General features: G+C 39.7%; 1 protein-coding gene across 45 annotated transcripts in view; it reads right to left on the reverse strand.

Moving 5' to 3' along the window:
* Positions 1 to 20,489, reverse strand: part of SVIL (supervillin) — a 141,632-nt gene that overhangs the window by 97,859 nt on the left and 23,284 nt on the right. For 20 of the 45 annotated variants that reach the window (XM_074574360.1, XM_074574359.1, XM_074574358.1 and 17 more), the window contains exon 1: positions 8,579 to 8,704. In XM_074574360.1, the coding sequence (XP_074430461.1) occupies positions 8,579 to 8,651 (73 nt within the window). In that variant the 5' untranslated portion in view covers positions 8,652 to 8,704. Of the gene's footprint in view, positions 1 to 4,163; positions 4,730 to 8,578; positions 8,705 to 13,658; positions 13,760 to 20,489 lie in introns of those variants that run through there. The other 25 variants (XM_074574349.1, XM_074574365.1, XM_074574364.1 and 22 more) reach the window with 6 other exon arrangements.

Raw genomic sequence — 20,489 nt, forward strand, 5'->3', positions numbered from 1 at the left:
TTTTTGTTTGAGGTAGTTTTAGTATAGGCCAAATCTAGCTTAATGTCCCTCAATTTCAAGAGTTCCTGCTTAGAATTACTAACATTGAATCCTTGAGTCTGTTTCTTTCAAATGAGTTACATGCTCTGGATGGTTTGACTCCAATAAGAAATATATCATTCAAGGTTAGCTTTACACACTGCAAAAAATAGCTCTTGAACCAGACATGGTCTGCATCTGCTTGAGAATGCAGATTCCTCATCTAGAAAGTCTGAACAATGGGAGAAAGAAGGGGAAATACCTACTAAAAAACTTAATTTGTTAAGGAAAAGCCTGGACTTCAAACAAACAAGGCTTTTCTTCCCAGAGGACAGACTGGTGATTAAGGTTTGCAGCTCACTGCAAAAAATAGCTACTTGTCTTCACAAGAGGAAGAAAAAGTGAAATCTAATGCTGCTGGAGCAACAACTCCCTCAGCTGTTCAGCTCCAGTTGCCTGTGTTAACAAATCAGGCAAGTTTTTTTTATTGGAAACTGAAGGAAGGAAGGTGTTATAATGACTGACATCAAAGCCAAGTGAACCCAAGTCTTTCAACTCCCAAAGCTAACTTGTGGCTACAGGGTTAGCATTACCAACCCCTCGTCACCACTGGAGTGCCAGCAACTACCTGAAATGTTGCTTCCAGTAGGATCTCACCTTGTTTTCTGGGACAGTTGGCACTGAATGGAAAACTACCTTGAAATGCTGTCCATTTTTCACTCCAATATAAACAGTTGGGGCAAAAGTTAAAGAGTTATTGTAGCTGTCTCTGAGGCTTAACTGGGCTTCTTGTCAGAAAGGGCAAGATTGAAAAAAGTCACATGTGAAGCACATACAACCTGCATATTCCCTAGATCATTTGGTGCAACTGTTTGGAAACATTAATCCACACTCCTCCCTCCTTCTGCAGTGAGCTAACAGGAGACAGTGCTAGCTTTGTTTTATTTTAGAGAATAGACAGTAATTTTGTCTAAATCTAAGGCTGATACGATGGAACGAGAATGAAATCCTGCAGATCTTTGCTGACTGCCAAGATTTTTACAGGTATAAACCATGAGGAGCACATTTGGCAGTCATTAACTCCATGGAAGTATTATTAACTTCTCACAGTACTTTGGCACGCAATCTCTCGGCTAACACCTGAATCCAGTTCCTTTGTAACAGACCACTAGTAACAGCATGGCAAGCTTTTGGCGTCAAACGGCTCAGTTGTGTCAGGAAATTACACACGTCCTGTGTAATGGTCTGATGGAGCTTTAAGTTGTTTTAGAAACATACCTGGCCTTAGTTATTACAACACATGATGCTTCCTGTCCAAGTTAATTATTTTTTTTTTCATGCTTTTTTGTACACCTGAAGAGAGACAACCCCAGCAATCTGAATTATTTTAATCTGGGATCATTAGAGTAAAGAGGGACCATCCCATCAACTAAGCCCAAATAAATCAGCAAAGACTTAATGCATAATTGCTCTACTGAAAGACTCCCTTCAACACACCACCACATGAGTAAGTGACATCAGAAGCATTTTTATCTCCAGTTACCCAACACATTCTTATCTGCTTAAGGCAGATTCCAACTAGGACATGTTTTGCTCATTAAAAATCACGACCTTCCAACGTGCTTGTTAACTCTAAACTGCCTAGCTGTGAAAGTAGCAAAACCAGTGAATTAATTCGTGGAGAGCATTTTGCCCCCTGCTTCCTTTGAGAGCACACTATTCCCCTCCATTATGCCAAACGGATGCTTCTCTGTGGAGAAACAGAAGCCTGTGCATTCAGCAAATAAACACACAGCCAACAATGATGCCTCTGCAAAGTGAATAATTTCAGCCAACCTGTTACTGCAAACTATTCCAGAGCTATTGTCTCTTAAAAATTGCAGTGAAATTGCCATGCACAACACCCAACACATTGGGGAAAAAACGTGAACTCCAACAATGGTAATTTAAACTAAATAAGCTTGTGCAATTTTCACCTATGTTCATTATATGAAAGGCTTCATAGCCAAGGAAAATGACAATGTTGAATTTAAAAAAAAAAAAAAAAACAAACCACAAACTACACAGTCTTCGTAATGTTTTGCATAAACAAACGTACTGAGAGTATAAAAACTTTCATATCACCTCATCAACACGAGTATAAACAAAAGAGAAACCTCAGCTCGTCATGTGTTAACGATGCATGCAGGATAATGCGCATACGCTTTCCACACAGAAAACTGGCAAAAGATTCCTCTGACCTGCCTAGAAATGTTTTGGTCACAAAAGGGTCAACTCCATCATCTCTGAGACTACCTTGACTTGCTGTGAAGAAATGTGTACTGCCTTTTCATTTTTCCTCAACTTCATAGTTTTGGGGATCTCTGTGTACAGATAAAGTGTAATGTCTCTTCTCTGTATAAAAAGTAAAAATGGCCTGTCCCCACTACCTTTATCCCACATAAACTATCAAATATAAGGAATTTAGCAAAGAAATGTCAAATACAAAGCTATAGTCCTTCTGAATAAAGTTCCTAGAAATCTGAAATCCTCCTTCCCACTGGAAATTTTTGCCAAGAATATAATTTAGCAATGCAATTGAGGCAAAACATCTTTGGGAGAGGTACAATGAACGCTTAAATTGACTAACTAATACCCCAGAGATAGCAGGGAAGAAAGTTTACCTGTCCCAACAAGTTTAAGCATCTGCTGCACAAAGAGGAGCTGATATTGTTACTTCTCATCAATCAAAATGTTTCCTGCATTATACCCTTAACGCATTTGAACCTGAAACTCAAGAGCTCTAACAGTGTCTTCCTGCTCTTGTGCAGACTCTGGGGTACCCAACTTCCATATCTGATTTCTTTGTGGTCTGTTTTAATTTTTAAGGCTTTGACATCTTCTAACAGGTTTATAGGAGCACAACACAGGCATGATAAAATGGTGGAGCAATTTATGTCAACTTGCTTTTTAAAATGCAAGTAGCAAAAAAAAAAATATAAGATCATATAAAAAAAGATGCCTGTTAAAAATACTAATTTTACTGGAAACAATGCAAAACCATTTTAAAGTCAAGTATCAAACTGAAGTACACATCTGTTAATCCAAGACAGAGATAAAGAGGCTATCTGAAGGAGGATATTGATCAGGCAGTTTCTTCCTAACCCTCACTGCCTCTTCAGGTAGAAGGATTTAATCTCCTATAAACTATGCAGCTAGAGGTGGGTATTTAAATTTATATCTAACAAGATCTGTGTGAGAAAGATTAAATATATGGGATTTTTTATTCCAATAAAATATTCCTATCCCTAAACTGATGAAGTAGTTTTTAAACAGTAACTCTCCAGATATTTTCTTTCTTTTGGTATTCTCTAGGCTAAACATATTTATATAATTAAGAATAAAAGTTCTAGATACGTTTGTCAGAGAAATACAGATTTGTAATCCAAAGAAAATGGAAGATGGCCTTAAACTGCTAGTTCCTGAAAGGGAAACTGAAAAGCAGAAAATTTATTTCCTTGGCAAGGACGCTATTCTTATGTTTCTGGAGATTAAACTACAACACCTGGAACATCCTTGAAGCCAGGAATCTCCTCTTCCCACTCTCCCTGCCCCTTATGCTCCCCTCCTTTAACAGCTGATACTGCTGCAGGAGGGAAAGGTAAAACAGTGCCAGTAACTTTCACCTGTTGTGTCCTGGTAATGTTTAAAAATAACACAATGGAAAGCTGGAGGAAGCTTTCTTCAGAACACTCCAAGTCTCAAAATACAACCATTATCCAATGCAACAGTATTCACGTGTGTTTATAGAACTTCTTAAACACAAGACAAAAGTACTACTGAGGAATTTTGGTTTTATAGAAGTGTTCTTATAGCGGTTTGTAGTACCGTGGCTAAGTTTAATGCATTAAAATGGAAAAAGAAAAGAGAGACACCTCACACACAAACCAACCAGCAACAGGACTTTCCATTCATAGCAGAATGAACTCATGCTCTAAGCAAAACCACGAGAATAAAAACACAAAATGCCTTAAGGAAGGCTGAATGACTGGCATGCACAGGCTGGAATAAACCCACTCACATTTCAACCTGACAAAGCTGCAAATATTCTCAAACAACTGGCTCCAGCGACTGCGTGCAAGCGCTCCAAATGAGGTGCTACTTACTTCAGAATCCTGTAAAAAATCCACTTGTCTGCCTTTACACAAGGGAGGAAAGAAAGAAGGTACGGATGGAGCAGAAGGGGTCAAAGTCTTCTCAAAATAGTTACTGATAATGCCTGCAGTTCTCTTTAGCCAGGAATTTAATAATTCTTGTTTTAGAGAAGTTTCTCACTTCAGCTAAGATTCCTTTCCAAGACCTAACACTCACACGCTAAGAAAACAGAAAACTGACTTCACAAAAGTTACCAAATATCAACATGCAAGGCTGGCAAGTACATGTGCAGTCAAGATGGTTCAGATAAGTCAGATAAATTTAGAACAGCGCTTTCCTAAAAGCATGCGTTCATCAAATGCTGTAAATACGCAGGAGCTATATCCAAGTGCTGATTCCAAACATTAGTGCAAAAAATTTATTAGTGAAAATCTCCTTTTAAGAGTTCGCTCCCATCTGAAGTCCTCAACAATGCTATTCCTTGATCTGCCTTTAGTATTTCCATCCATCACTGGATTTATCCACATAAAAAGCTATAGGCTCTCCAAGCTCAGAGGACTAAGCCAAATGCAGTGTGGCAACTTCACATAGGACCAACCTTTTATGGTTGGAACAGTAGAGCTTTGAGACAGCTAATCTACCATAAATAGCTCTTGAAACTCAGAAGGATCAAATCAGCTGTTGCAACAGTCCCAGCCTGTAGCTGCTTCAAATCCAATTATACTGTCAACTCTGTCTCGCAGCTCTCCTTTTTACTCCCCCCATCTAAAACTTTTTTAGTCTTGCTCCTGCGAAATTAAAAGCTGTAAAGACAAATGCAGCAGAACAAAATGCATTTAATAAAAATTGAAACAAGTGGACAAGTATTCTTAGAATTATCTTAAGGAACAGACGTTTTGTTCTGTTAAAAAACAGCTTAAGAATTTGAAGTCCATTAAAAAAAAAAAATTTGAAATAAGCAAACACTTGCAAGAACACCAAGCTCAGCTTTAAAAGTTGGGCAAAACCAAGTAGATAAACTATCTGTGTCCCAGATTAAGGCATAAGGCACTGAATTGCTTGCATATTTTTTCTCTAACTTAAATAGACTTGAGCAATACTAGAATTCACTTTTATAAATCCTTTTATTACAATGTTTCCTTTCAGGTAGTTAGACCCATTTTCCCACAAAGAAGTTGAGAACTCTAATTTAAGAATTCTTAAGGAACTGGAAGCTTCCAAAATGTATGTTTACTAACCATAAAAGTCAACAGAGTACCATGGGATAAAGCTGGAGGGAAGAGGGGCCCAAGAAAGGTGGCTAATATTTAAGGACCACCTCCTCCAAGCTCAGGAGCAATGCATCCCAACAAAGAGGAAGTCAGGCAAAAACGCCAGGAGGCCTGCATGGATGAGCAAGGAGCTCCTGGACAATCTCAAACAGAAAAAAGAAGCCTATAGAGGGTGGAGGCAAGGACAGGTAGCCTGGGAGGAATACAGAGAAATTGTCTGAGCAGCCAGGGATCAGGGTAGGAAAGCTGAGCCCAGATAGAGTTAAATCTGGCCAGGGATGTCAAGGGCAACAAGAAAAGCTTCTACACGTATGTCAGTGACAAAAGGAAGACATAGATGCTCTTTGGAAGGAAACGGGAGACCTGTTTACCTGGGATATGGAGAAGGCTGAGGTACTCAATGACTTTTTTGCCTCAGTCTTTACCAGCAAGGGCTCAAGCCACACCACCCAAGTAGCAGAAGGTAAAGGCAGGGACTGGGAGAATGAAGAACCGTCCACTATAGGAGAAGATCAGGTTTGAGATCACTTAAGGAACCTGAAGGTGCACAAATCCATGGCAGCTGATGAGATACATCTGTAGGTCCTGAGGAAACTTGCGGATGAAGTTGCTAAGCCACTATCCATCATATTTGAGAAGTCATGGCAGTTTGGTGAAAATTCCCACCAACTGGAAAAGGGGAAACATAACCCCCCATTTTTAAAAAGGGAAAAAAGAAAGACCTAGGGAACTACAGTTTGGTCAGTCTCATCTCTGTGCCCAGCAAAATCATGGAGCAGATCCTCCTGGAAACTATACTAAGGACCATGGAAAATAAGGAGATCATCAGTGAGAGCCAACATGGCTTCACTAAACAAAAATCATGTCTGACAAATTTTGTGGCCTTCTGTGACAGGGTTACAGCATTGGTAGATAAGGGAAGAGCAACTGAAATCATCTACCTGGACTTGCGTAAAGCATTTGACAGTTTCCCACACTACTTGTTTCTAAACTGGAGACACATGGATTTGATGGATGGACCACTCATTGGATAAGGAAGTGGCTGGTTTGTGGCACTCAAAGAGTTGTGGTCAACAGCTCAATGTCCAAGTGGATACCAGTAACTAGTGGAGTTCCTCAGCGGTTGGTACTGGAAACAGTGTTAACATCTTTGTCGGCAACATGGACAGTGGGATTGAGTGCACCTTCAGCAAGTTTGCTGACGACACCAAGCTGTGTGGAGTGGTCAACACACTGGAGAGAAGGGATGCCATCCAGAGGGACCTGGACAGGCTTGAGAGGTGGGCCCGTGCAAACCTCATGAAGTTCAACAAGACCAAGTGCGAGGTCCTGCACGTGGGTACAAATCCAGGCTGGATGGAGAATGGATTGAGAGCAGCCCTGAGGAGAAGGACTTGGGGATGTTCATTGATAAGAAGCTCAACATGAGCCAGCAATGTGTGCCTGCAGCACACAAGAGATAAATTACTGTAGTACAGCACAGGAACTCTGGTATTTCAAAGTGGAAGAAGTGTCTTATGGTCAAAGCCTGGATCCGTATCTCCTGTGAATACATAAATCCTGAATATTGCCAGGGCATACTCCTATAATACTCGCATGACATCTACTGTCTAGGCATCAGTCCTTCTTGTACGAGTGGGGAGAGAAGAGGATTGCTAATTCTCAATATTCAAACTGCTTTAAGAAGGGCCTGAAATTTAGCTCCTCTAGAAACAACGCTAGTGAGAGGGTTAAAATGCAAAAAATCATCATCCTCCATGTAATGGAAAATTGTCAGCCATATGTCATTCTACTCCCCTCTGAGTTTCCATTAAATTTTATCATCACCATTAAAGGGCCTGTGTTTTAACTGATTTGCAAAGCATGAAACATACATTGAACACAAAAAGAGTCACTAGTTTAAATCCTGCCTACACAGATGATGACAAAGCAACTTCAATTAAGTGTGGGTGGGTTTAACGAAGTGGTTTGCTATATCCTCCAAATAGTGCATGAAGAACCCAGCTTGGTCACCTTCTGGAAGTCTTTGAGAAGTCAAAGAGCTGGAAGAAGGCGCAAAAAGTTTTCCCTCTAGGCTCTAGCAAACACCTAACTGAATCAATTGGATGCACAGGGGACAGTGAGCTTTTCATTAGCACAGAATAAACTGAGCATGTGACAAGCAGATAAAACAGACCAGCAAGATCTGCCTGAATAAGTTTATCATTTTCAACGCGGCTTGTAGAACTTGTGACATTATGCTTCTGGACTGCACTGAAAAAAAAGCAGCTGAACCAACTGCTGACAAAAGTTTAACAGAACTCTTAAAAATGCAGCAGGCATGCTTGCAACTGGTAAGAGAAGGAGCAGCCGTGAACATGCTGCCAGAGCACAACCACTGGTGCTTTATGCCCTATCCATAACCATTTAAAATCCGAGGTCTTTTTATTACTGTGGAATTTGAAGGATGCAAGTTATGATACGGAAACACACCCCCTCTCAAGGAGCAGGACTGGGACTGCTTGTTTCTTTTATAGAAACCCCTCTGCATCTCACTGTTTGCATTCATTCTCCCTATCACACAGGGAACTATGTTAAAGATTTCACTTTCGCATCTAATTTGATAAAAAAAAAAAATAAAATCCTGTGTGTGCTCTTTTCACATAGACTTCCTTTGCCATAAACACACAAAGCAGAACTGAAGCAGTTTCTCCCGCTTCCTCCCCAATACAAAATTTCTGTAAACAGAGTAGAGGAAGCCACAGCCAATACATTCGTTCACCACTAGCTCTTTACAGCAAGCGTAAGATCTAGCATGTATCTTCCAGAGACTATCAACCACATTATCAAAGACAGAGAGGCATCATACACTTCTCAGACCACAGGTTCTGTCCCAATGAAGAGAGAAGTACAAATTAACAGACATGCTTTTGATACCAAGGTCTTGCATTGCAAGAGAGGATATCTGCTTCAATGAGTAACAGTCAGGAAATAACACCAGTGTAACGCACAGTAAAGTGCACACAGCTTGGGAAGTCTGGAGTAAGCATGTATTCATTTAACAATTCAGCTTCCCAGTTTACAGATATCTTCTTTTCAGATTGGGTGGGGGGGAAGGAGAGACTTTCCAGGGGAAAAAAAAAAAAAAAAGACAAATTTAATAAAAAGCAGCTTACCAGAATCCATTGTTAGAATCATGACCCCACTTCTGTGTCCCAGGAAGCAGGAAGCCTTACCCATCCAGTGCATGTGAATGACTCAGAAGGACAGCATGGCTTTGTTTCAGCTTATATCTCCTAGCTCATTCACCCCTCCTCCCTCTCGTGGGATAAAAGTGTTGCCTGTGCCTGGCCATCCCTATTGGCTCAGCTAGGCAACAACACTCCTTTAGCATATTCAAGTTTCTGTGAGAGCCTAAAATGACCCACAGAGGATTTTTTATTTCTCTTAAGAGCAAACAAACAAAAAAAACCCAACACAAACACTTTTTATCTTTCTGGGAGAACAATCTATTTGCTCTTTCACTATCAGATGCATATTACGGTTGCTGTTATTGCCACAGGGCCAAACAATTCCCTATGCTCGAATCGATGAGAAGGTGGCAAATCGGGGAGGACAGTCCCACAGTAATCCCCAGTTCGGCTGCACTGTCTATGGGAATAAAACCGCATGTTTTGTGTCAAAGCCTATGCCCTCCAACCCAGCTTATCTTCAACGCAAACTGAATATACCCCCAAAACTGAGGATCTCCTGGTTTGCCAGGGAGGATTTGCTTTTCCATTTTATTTTTAAACAGGCATAACAGCAAAGATTGCTGTCTTACTGAAGACACACACCTGGACCCTACAGGTTAGACTCTGCAGTGAGGAAAAGGTCATTTTTTTCTTAACCTATGGCATTCTCTAAATGTAATAACTGGTATACAATCTAGGCTCTGCCTAGATTATAAAAGATTATAAAAAGAAAGCTTTATAATCTATATGTGAACCACCACTCCAGTGAGATAATACAGTGATAAAAAAATTCACCACAATGTAAGTGAAAAATCTCTCTGATCAAGAGATATCACAACCCTTTGTTAACTTTGATCAAACCATAGACAGCCTGAAAAGTACATTTGGAAGGAGAGAAGGGGGAGGGAGAGAGGAGTTTGTTTCTTTCTGTACTGCAAAATCTTTAAGAACTTGCAGTCAGATCCCGAAAGGCAAGTTTCTGTATCTTGCAGCATGAACTGCTGACAGACTTGATATCTGTACTCGGGGATTCAGCAAGCACAGTGAATGAAACACTGGTGTTCCTTGTCTCCGATAAGAACTACCTTTTCTAAATAAAGCGTGGACATATTAGGCTACTGTCTCACCAAGTTAGTCACCACTAGATAACCTAAGATTCATAACTCTGAGATACAACCACAAGTGTATTTTGGAAGTGTTGCTTGTGGTTGTTGAAATAAACTGAGGACTCCCTCACCTCCCTCTGTTTTTAGAAAACGTATCAGTTGCAAGTCTCGAACATCAGAGTTTATAGAGCCACTAATGAAATACAGAATCCCCAATTCAAAGAAATTAGCAAAAGCAATACAATTGAATCATCACTTCTCAGATTTGACCTTCTCTTGCTTTGCATGGCTTCACACTAACACTCTTGAGTCATTACAGTTTGAAGGAAACAAAATATACCTAAAGATGAAAATTTCTGACCCTTTCAGTAGGACACTGCAATAAAAGCTTTGGAAAGAGGCATGAGTAATTCAGATCCTTGAAACAAACCTGAAAACTTCCACTGAATGGAAATTAGGAAGAAATGACCCAGGTGGACAGGCTAGTCCCCAAAAGCGTTACTACAGAAAGAAGCACACAGTGTCAGAAAGGATGTCAGACTGAACGGATTAGTGGTTTCATCCAAAGTTTACAACTCTCAAAGAGCCAGGATGTTGTTTTGTTGACCACAATAAATAGCTAAGGACATTTGGCAACAGCCCAGGCCAAGCACATGTTGAATTTCTGGGAGTGACATTGGGCATAACTTCCTTTCTTACCAATAACTATCAATTTGGAGAGAGATGCAGCAGTAAGGAAGATGCTTTTGCCTTGTCCCTATCCCACCCGGCAACATCTTTACTAAAAATTCCCAATGGTCTAAACAAACAAAAAAAAAAATCCATGACAACAAAAATCAAAGTTTTGAGTATGCCTTCAAGTAGTGCAATTCCAAAGCCTGAGAGGAACTGTATGGAGAAAGTAGCAAAAGACCAGTCCTTACCAATGAGGTAGAAGGTGAAGAGCTGGTACACTTTCAAGCGTAACTGAGGACCTCTACTCTTTACACAAGATGCCAGGCCAATCCAACACTAACATTTCCATCCTCAGGCAAACCAAGCATCAGTAATATTGCCAGAGAACACTAGGCACAACAGGTACTACACCAAACACATTTTAACAAAAGCATTCTCATACATTGTCTAAGAGCAAACCACTTTCAATAGGATGACATTCCCTGTAAGCTTTGCTTTTGCAAGAAGTCTAGTACTAGGGTTCTGTAGCAGTAAAGCACAAAAGTTCAAACAAATTGTTCTCGAAATGGCAAAACAAATCATTTCTGGGTCAGCAAGACATTGTGAGGTACTGCATGGCATTATTTTTTAAAATGGTGCAAGCATTAATAATTCAGCTTACAAAGTATTCAGAAAGGTAGCTGAATTGAAACCATAGTAGAGGGGAACAGTCTTATTGACATCCGAGAAAATGAATAGGAAATAAATGGTTTTGCCTGTATCCTCAGAAGGGAGAGGATGAAGTTTCCAGCTGGGTTAGAGAGAACATGGCACAGGTGTTCAACATGTGACATCAGCCTGAAGGATATTGCTGCACTGACAAGGGATTTATAAAATCCGGGCATCCCCAGTGTTTCAGTTCTAACCTAGACAGCAGAAATGAAACAATTCACTGTTTTGCAAGCTACATCGGACAGCAAGAGTTGGCTGAAATTTCTGTAATCAAAAATAAACCGGTAATAGAAGGAGCACTGCGTGTTTCCTCATATATAAGCAGGGCTGCTGAAGTGTCCTGCAAGACAGCACATGAACTTGCACATGAAGCCTTGGCTTTGCTGTCTTTTGTGGAAGTTACACAATACAAGTAGCCCATGATAAATGGTATGCTGCTAGCAAAACCGACACACTGCAAATTAAACAAACAAAATACCTGTTCATAAACTGTGTTTACTGGAACTATACGAAAAGAGAGTATCAGCAACTCATGTGATCATGCTCTGCATATTTCCCAGCCTCTAAAATCAACTGGACAGTCTTACCCAGATGCAATTCTAGCAAAAAAGTAGAAAGTTAGGTCATGACCTCCAGAGATCACCGATTTTCTTCTATCATTTTATAGTCCAATAATCTGGAGTCTATGTAATTGTTTACTGAATATATATTATAAGACAGTTACAGTAACAGTAAATAATGCATAGTATTTCAAGATACTGTGGAAAAACTTAAACATGTTCATCTGAAGATTATATATCCAAATAGCCTGTGGTTTAGAGACGAAACCTTCTCAAGCTATGTCTTATCTTGATCACATTAAATCTGTAAATTGTGTAGTGTTAACAATCTCTGATTGTTTAAATTGTCTACTAAAATAATCCCTGTGGATTTTAGTTGTTGATGTATTATTTTTTTTAAATACAGCCAGAATACCCATCCACATGGTCTGACAGCATCATCTTCTGAAGGTTACAACCATTTTATGATGGTATATACTAAGAAGCAAGTTCAGCAAGAAATTCTCCGGAGGCCTGACTTACTTGAGTCTTTGCTGGAAGAACTTATTTAAGCACACATTATCCCTAAAAGCCTAAATTCACAGGAGTGTTCACATAATTTTCAGTACATGCTTTAGTCTTGCAAGAAAAGGCTACTTCTGCGTACCCTTCATTAAATTATTCACTGCACAGAAAGTAGACAGCTAGTAACTGTGAGGTGAATATGCTTGCTCTAAACATTTTTTGAGGACATTTTATACAAATGCTTTAATTCAGAATTTTTGAGATTCAATCAATTTTTTCTATGACCATGCTCCAACCCCAAATCTGTGGGAACCAAAGTTAGGTTTTGCTTTTCTGCTGCAAGTCCTTCCAACTTTTCAAGCTCTCTAGCATGTGTAAAAGTAAGCACTGTCCCCAGTCCCCCACTTTTCTTTTTTTTTTTTTTTTAATAAAAAGTTAAAACCAGCAAAATAAGCTTTTATTCAAATTTCTACTCTTTACACTGTGTTCCCTGAACCTCCAGAAGCTATGGAAAGTTGCAGGGAAAACAGTTCTCACGTAATTTTGGAGCAACAACTGAAAGTGTCTACCATACTTCTGAAAAAAAAACAGGTTACATGCAGCGAGAGAAACAGCAGGATGTTTCCAGGCAGCATGTCCAGAATTAGACATCAGTTCTGGTTTAGGGAAGTTAAGAGATAGATCATCTATATATTATTTTGCTGACACAAACCAGTGAGATCTTCCTGATCGTGTCCAAGAAATCACATCTCTCTACTCACAAAAATCGCACAATTCTCCAAGAGCAAGATTAATCCCATGTACTATGCAAGTTATGGGAGCTCTGCGTTTATGGAGCTTACAGAACCTGCTACACAAACTTACACACAAAAAAAGGCCCCTTCTGTTCTTGGTTTGTGTTTGCTTAGGGAAATGCTTTTCCATAGCCAAGAACTGAAAAAAAATGAATCAAATTTTAACTACAAATATATCATCAAAAATCTGCAAAATGAAGACTGGGCAACATGAAAGGTAGAATACAGGTCTGTAATTAATTAAAATGTTACATTTGAAGGAATTTTCCATAGTCTAGAATGGCTGAACCTATTTTGTTATACAACAATTGGAAGAGGGAATGATAGAAAGGCAGGAACAGGAGATCCATGGCAGCTGCCTGCTGCCTCTCAGTGCATACTGAGATGAAGTTTTGTGAACTCTTATTGTCACTTTCAGATTGAATAAAATTTCTTCTTAAAGCAGCATTAGCATTTCCTAGGTATTTAAATACCATCCAGCTTTTCTGAAGGTCCTAAAGGCGACTCTGAGTTCTTAACCATTATACCACTACATTTCATTAATGTGACACAGGTACTAGGAGGCACACACAGATTCTTCTTTAAATGTTTGCTACAAACAACTCACAAAAAAAAAAGAAAAAACCCAGAGTTCATGGTTCACATCTGCATCCATTTTTCAGCACAGGCTCACCTTAAATCCCAACCATCCAGTCCTGACTCTCTAGGTAGATCTGCATCACCACGTCCAAGTGGCTCACAATCCAGCTCACAATCCAAAAGGCAGTCCTCCTCCTACAAGAAATAAACAGAAAAAATTATGGGTAAGAAGCACAAATGCACATCCCAGGATATGAGAACAACTTCAGAACTACCAAGCAGTTGCACAAAGGGGCTGACCCGATTGACTACAGGAAATGAAGCAGTTTAGAGTATATTGCCACCTTGCCCATTCATACAGACAAGATCATCACCAAAAGCAACAGCACTTTTCAAAGCCCAGCTGTTGATGGACTGTAGCTCACAGGGAAAGTGAGGTCTTGCAAGTTTGATAGGAACCCCAAGGAACTTGACCCTTCAGTTACCACAGTCTGAGCCTTTAACATGAGATATATTCTTGAACTACCAATTTCTCTAGAAACGCCAAGCTTTCATTTTACCACTTCACAGAAAGTAGTCTGCCTTACACCTTTCAGTAAGGTCAAGCAGCACTGAAGACAACAACAAAACAGCAGCATCTACCAGAAGACTATTATCCTCAAAATCTTTAATTTTAAACATCAGTGGATGCAACTGGAAGAGCCAGCTCTCTTCCTAGAACTACAGCAATCAGGAGACAGACTTGAGACCTCTTCCAGTGGAGAGCAACTGACCTAATCAAGTCCAGCTCTGTAGGCAACACATGCCATGTGGCCTGATTTTTGATCCCCACACCTTGAACTGCAACCGCTTTTTTCTTCGTCTTTGGCAAACACAAAACATCTCTGGCTCTGTCTGTAACACTAATTGCTTTCCCACAGGGCAATTTAGCCCACGTGGAGATTCATGTTGATGAATTATCCAAGTTAGCTTATTTTAAACTAGCTGAATTATCCCAGCACCACATCGTCCTTAAGGATGCCAATCCCCTGAACTTATAAAAACCCACAATAATCAACTACTCTGGGCTTGTTACTCTGTTCTGTACCACCAATGCAGTTGTTTCTTTCCACAGAACAGTGAGGAGTTCTCCAATGCAGACCTGAACTCCATGAAACGGCCTGTGCTGTTGAGCAGATTATTGTCTCCCTCCTGTAATATGCCTGGTATCTAAAACAACATTTTTACTCTTGCGGGATGAGGTTCAGCTCACCTGCAAATATTTTTAGGTGCCAAATACACTACTTTCACTTTCACAGCTGCTTTATTAAACTTCCATTTTTAATCTATTAAGAGGCATAAAATGAAGTCATGATGCCCTACATGACCAGAGCAACAACTGTTAAGAGCAGTCAGGTCACTGCTCTGCTTCCACTGCAGCTGCTAAACACGTCAGACACTAATAACAGCATCTAGAGAAGAGGTCAAAAAAAAAAAAATTCATTGAAAAGACAAAAAGAGCGATAAGACAGAAATTTTGCCCAAGTTGGGAAAAATTCTGATTTTAGAAGACAAGCAAATCCCCAAACATAGACTACCTTAGAGTCCATGGGAACAGATCAGGCAGCAATTCAATCTTCCTCCTAAATGTTATGCAGCTGTTCACACATTTTAACTAAGACAGTTTTTACAGTCTACCCACATTTATCTTCGTATTTCAGGCAGGAAACTAGCATAAAGTTTCCAGAATATGGTAAACCACATGCTATTGTTTTCCCATTTCCAACTTTTATTCACTTCAAATGAGCATTCCTGCACTTTTGAAGGGTCAATGAATGGGGACTCACTTCAGCCTGGTATGAAAGTTGAAGAATAAAGATGGTTGGCAAGGGGTAGTTGAAGAAAGGTAAACTAGTTTCTCCACCATCACATAATGCTCAGTTTCTTAATTCCTTCATGCTACTTAACTGCAGGATTGCCTGATTACATCTACTGTTCCTACCTTCTTCCTCTTTACGTATTGACATTTTAAAAAGAGAGAAAAGGAAGGATTTGAAATCCAGCTATAGTTTTGGTCAACTACTTCACGGGTTTCCTGGAAGCCACTATGAGGTTAGAAGAGGTGACATTTATAATGCACAGCACACGTTAAACCTGGCGTGTACTGCCACTATCCCACTAGCATATTTCATTATTTCTTTTTTGACAAATGCTACATCTGTGTATTGGAAGAAGAGAGAGAAGACCGTGGTGCTGCACTTTTGAAGCCCTGCAGCTTTGAAGCCTGTCAAAGTCTATCCTTGTAAAGAAACCTTGAATATCTGGTGTGAGTTGAACTATCTTGACAGAGTTGTTCTTGTTGTTTTTTTTATATTTGCCTATGCCACTATATTCTACAGTTAGTGTCCTACGTCTCACAAGAATTTTAGGCAAGAATACACAATGAGACAAACACAAGGCCTAAGAAACACAGAGCACCTACCAGGGAACATTTGAGATTGAAATCAAAATGCAAGAGACAGCAATTGAATTCCAACCTTTTAAAGACCGACCCTGGCTGCAATTTTTTGCACGCTTTCTCCAGTTCATCTGGGAATTGTCTGGCAAGCCACTTAAACTGTTTATCTGATAACTCACGCATTTTGAAAGTTTAGAACAAAAGCAGGAAAAGACACTCAAAATATTAATTTTTGCCTTTTTGATGGACTCCACTTTATTACACAATAGATGGATCCTGGAATCAGTCAGTACATCATGAAGGCAAGACAAACATCAAAATATCATTTGTATACTTGATATTATGAACTAGAAAGAGGGGCTAGTACGCAATCACTTTTTGGTTAGCCACAAAGATCCATTATTTTTGATCCAGGAGAATAATCAAACTTACCATTTTTCTAGACAAAGATTCTTCTGAATGCAGATAACATCAATATTTGGACTAACTTAACACCTGATAGACAAACCAGGAAAGACTGTCATTGTGCACAGCAGACAGCTGTTCTGCACGCATCTGCAGTTACCCATCAGGTTATTCAGTAGGCTGGCTACAGGGCAGCTACGACAGCTTCTCTACTTTAAGATAAGCCTCATAGTTCCAGAGCTCTTACATGCAGAACAGACTACAAAGAGTTTTACTGGAACAAATTAAGGTTGCGTCCCTCCAATGTCAAAAGGACAGGAAAAGGATGTTTTATTTGTTGCTTAATGACTTGTATGACATCAGTTCTGCAAAGGCATCATCTTCTCAGGCTCTTCAAAACCAACCCAATGAAGCCTGATGCCACAAAACTTAGAGATGTTTTGATAAGGCCCCATTCTGCTCAGCCTTGGTACATCTTCATTTCTTACAGAGAATAAAAAAATGCAGCCTGGAAAAACCTAGGAAAGAGGTAGATGAGTGCAACAACTTTCCTGTGAAGCCAGGAATTCTCACAGAGAGTTCAATTAAACCAGAATCTATCACCTCCTTCACACTATCTCAACTGAGGTGTCATCCTTCTCAGTGCTCCAGAGGCATGTAACAAAACATACTGGGCAGCAGCCAAGTGCAAAGGAGATTTTCAGACTACTGGTTATGCTTTTACAGGGTCCCTCCCCCTTCCACCCCACCAAAAAGAAAGGCCACAAAGACTTCTATCAGCCGAGGTCTCACTTGAACACTCGGAAAATCACTTAGAACAGCAAAATTCTGCTCTATGCCTGCACTTACCCTCTATATTGGTACTAGCCTGTAAACTTTTTAACATTACATGTTCTTACTTTTCTTGTTTTCCAGGCATTTCAGAAGAACCCTACACAAGACAAACAGGATATAGGCACTTTTGTTTGTAGCCATTTCTCGTAGAAAACACATTCAAGAGCTCAAATCCACCCTGCTGTTATTTTTTCCTATTCAACCATCTTACTTAAATTGTCATTTGTGATGTAATCTGCTCCAGTCAGCAGGACTCTCCTTCAGTGCATTTCTCTCCCATTTGACCTCACATAACGCTGTTGTAGTTTGACCATCTGTTCTAGTCCCCCTGCCCAACGATGTTTTCAGAAACAATTTGCTTTTGCACATTCCAGATGTTTAAAGAAATTACTTTTCTGCAGAACTGAAGAAGACCTGCTGAGGAGACAATCTCTACAAGTATTGTGATAGAATCATGCCTTACTATGCTTCCCTCAACACCCAAAAGTTACCAGCTCAGTGCCCAGGAAGTTGGCATCTACACTAATAGGTGCATGTGCAATTCTCCCACCATGTCTTTAGTAAGTACAGTGCACAAGTTAAAGATGACTCCTATAAATAGCATAGCATATAGAAACATATCTGAACCAAAAAGTCATGTTATTGCAATGCAAGGTTAATGTTTGAGGTGCTCATTGGAATAACTGTGTGTGCATATTCATGCTTACCACATTAAAGCGCTATTATTGATACTTGCCAAATACTGCTTAAGCAAGGAGAATTAAAATCAGGAAGCTCAAAAAAGCCCTTCAGCCCTTTAGCCAAGAACGTCATAAGACATGTTAATGTGAAGTTTTTTCCACAGTAGTAGGCTACAATTTCTCTTAGAATCTGGTTTCAAATTTGATGAAATAGGATTCTGCAAGAAACTCTATACCACCTCACAGAAGCTCCCGTCATACACTGACCTCTAGTGTAATAAAAAGACATTTGAAGTAGCTTCAAAACCTTTGAAAAATTATCAAATTATTTTTCCAGCACTCTGAAGGACATTTTCATGACATAAACCAGACTGAAATCAAAAGGGCCTCACAGGATTACTCTCAATTGTTTAACAAAACTGGAGCATGGGTAAAAGAAGCTACATTACTTAAATAATTCTAAGGATGTGAAGCTACTGCTGCGTCTACATAAAGTAATTTACATCAAAGCTGCATTTAACTACTTTGAACACTAGCTTAATTTAACACCTAAACATTCTGGACATACAGAATTATTTCCTAACTACAGTTTTACAAAGCTCAATTAAAAAACACTTCAAATAGAAACACTCAGCTTGGGCAAGTCCCGTACCGAACAGATCACAATCAGATCAGCCCAGGTTCTGTATCAGACTTTCAGAGGGCATGTGGACAGAGCTGCTGACTCAGATGTACTTACTGTAGCCAGCATTCAAGACAAGAAGTCTGCTAGAAATGTGACATAAAAATCCTCATGGATCCTCACGCACTAAAGACAGAGGGCTCACAGGGTCAGCTGGGAGGGTGGCCTTTTAGAGAGCTCAGGCAGACTGTGGTGGGAGAGTGGCTGGTTGGTTTTGATCAACAGCTTTGGAAAAGAAAACCAAAACCAAAATTAATTTAGTTTCAAAACTATCAACTTAAAACCCAAACAAAAACGTGTGTCACCCCCAACTTCAGTTATTAAGGAATCTGCATGTTGTTATGAGCTAACTGTATTTTTATGATATAAACAATTCAATAAAAGCATGGCAAATTCTAAGGCAGCACTGATGAACGGGACAATTAAAATGGATGCCAAAATTATTTACGGCTTGTATACCATATCTGTTCACTCCCTAAGCACCTGTCCTAAGCACCTGACTCTGGACAACAAATCCCAGAGATGTTCCCTTTACTTCAGACCATTTCTTATGTCTCCTTTAAAAGCAGGGTATCATTCAGAAGCTATTTCCAAGTGAAGTGCCATTTTCAAAGCATCCAGGCTTTCCAATGTCTGTACACACTGCCTCGGAAATGCAGGCCTATGTGGCTATTTTGGAAGAAGAGCTTTTATGTGCACTCTGGAGTAGAAGCTCTTATAAACTGAAATCTCTTTTGAGCAAGGTATTAAAAGCTTCACAAACATTAAGTTAAAAAAGAGTTCAGCACAGCATGAAAACAGCCATCATAATGTCAATGTATGAAGGAAGTATTCAGAAATCATTTCAGAGAGAGATGTTTGAAACTAAGTTCAGATCAACTAAAGGAGGTCCTCTAAGTTTGCGCTCCCAGATTCAAGTCTGTGAAGATAACCTAGAACGTAAGGACTGAATTTTTAAGACCGGTTTACAGCTCTGAGTACCAGAATTCAATAAATCCTTATCTGTGGTGACAACATCTGAAAGAATAGCTTTGCATTACTTAAAAAAAACCAACCAAACCTACTTAATGATGTGTTCAAACCTAAACATCTAAAGTTTCAGATCACTTCTGAAATACTAATAGTTGTCTTTCTAATGACTTGCATATATGGAGCAATGAATTCCACCTCAACATAAGCTGTGACTTGCATCCTGAAGTCTGCTTTTTGGATGTACTCTATCCTGCAATCTACACCTGGCAGCCTCTCTTGTCAGACCAAGGTGATAGCATCAAGTATACCAGTTGTAATGAAGTACGGCACCTTTCATGCAATTTGGTAAGCAGTCTAGAAGAAATGGGATTCCTAGCTACTGGTGCAGAATGCTAAACGTCAAATCTTATGCATAAGAATTGCTTTTCTTTTCTACGTTGCAGTCATTTTACAGCCAAAGACGTTTATTCCAGTCATAGCATGGAATCAAACAGTGGCACTCAGGATTTACCAGGATATCGGTCGCTAAGTAAGGTCATTTCAGGTAGAGTTATGAATAAGATTCATGTTTTAATATGAGAGATCCTGGTCAAAGCCACTCAGCCACACTTCATTTCCAATTCAAGTATGCCAACACGCCCAGCTACTTACTTCACATACAGTCCATACATCACTCAGACAAGGAACCATATCAAGAAATCCCTTATGCTAAACTATAATTTCTACCCATAAAATGGTTTGCCACTGACTAGGAAAGCACGATACTATTTTCCCAGTCCAAAGGGGGGAACAGCTAATGCACAGAGCACATCAGACAGACCTCTCAGTAAGAAGTGCATGGAGAAGTGCGTGAGTGAGCTCTGATGGCTTGCACAACAGATCCTTGCCATTGTATTTGACAGAATGTATTCTTCC

This window comes from Larus michahellis, chromosome 2 (genome assembly GCF_964199755.1).
Source record: "Larus michahellis chromosome 2, bLarMic1.1, whole genome shotgun sequence".
Classification (NCBI taxonomy): domain Eukaryota; kingdom Metazoa; phylum Chordata; class Aves; order Charadriiformes; family Laridae; genus Larus; species Larus michahellis.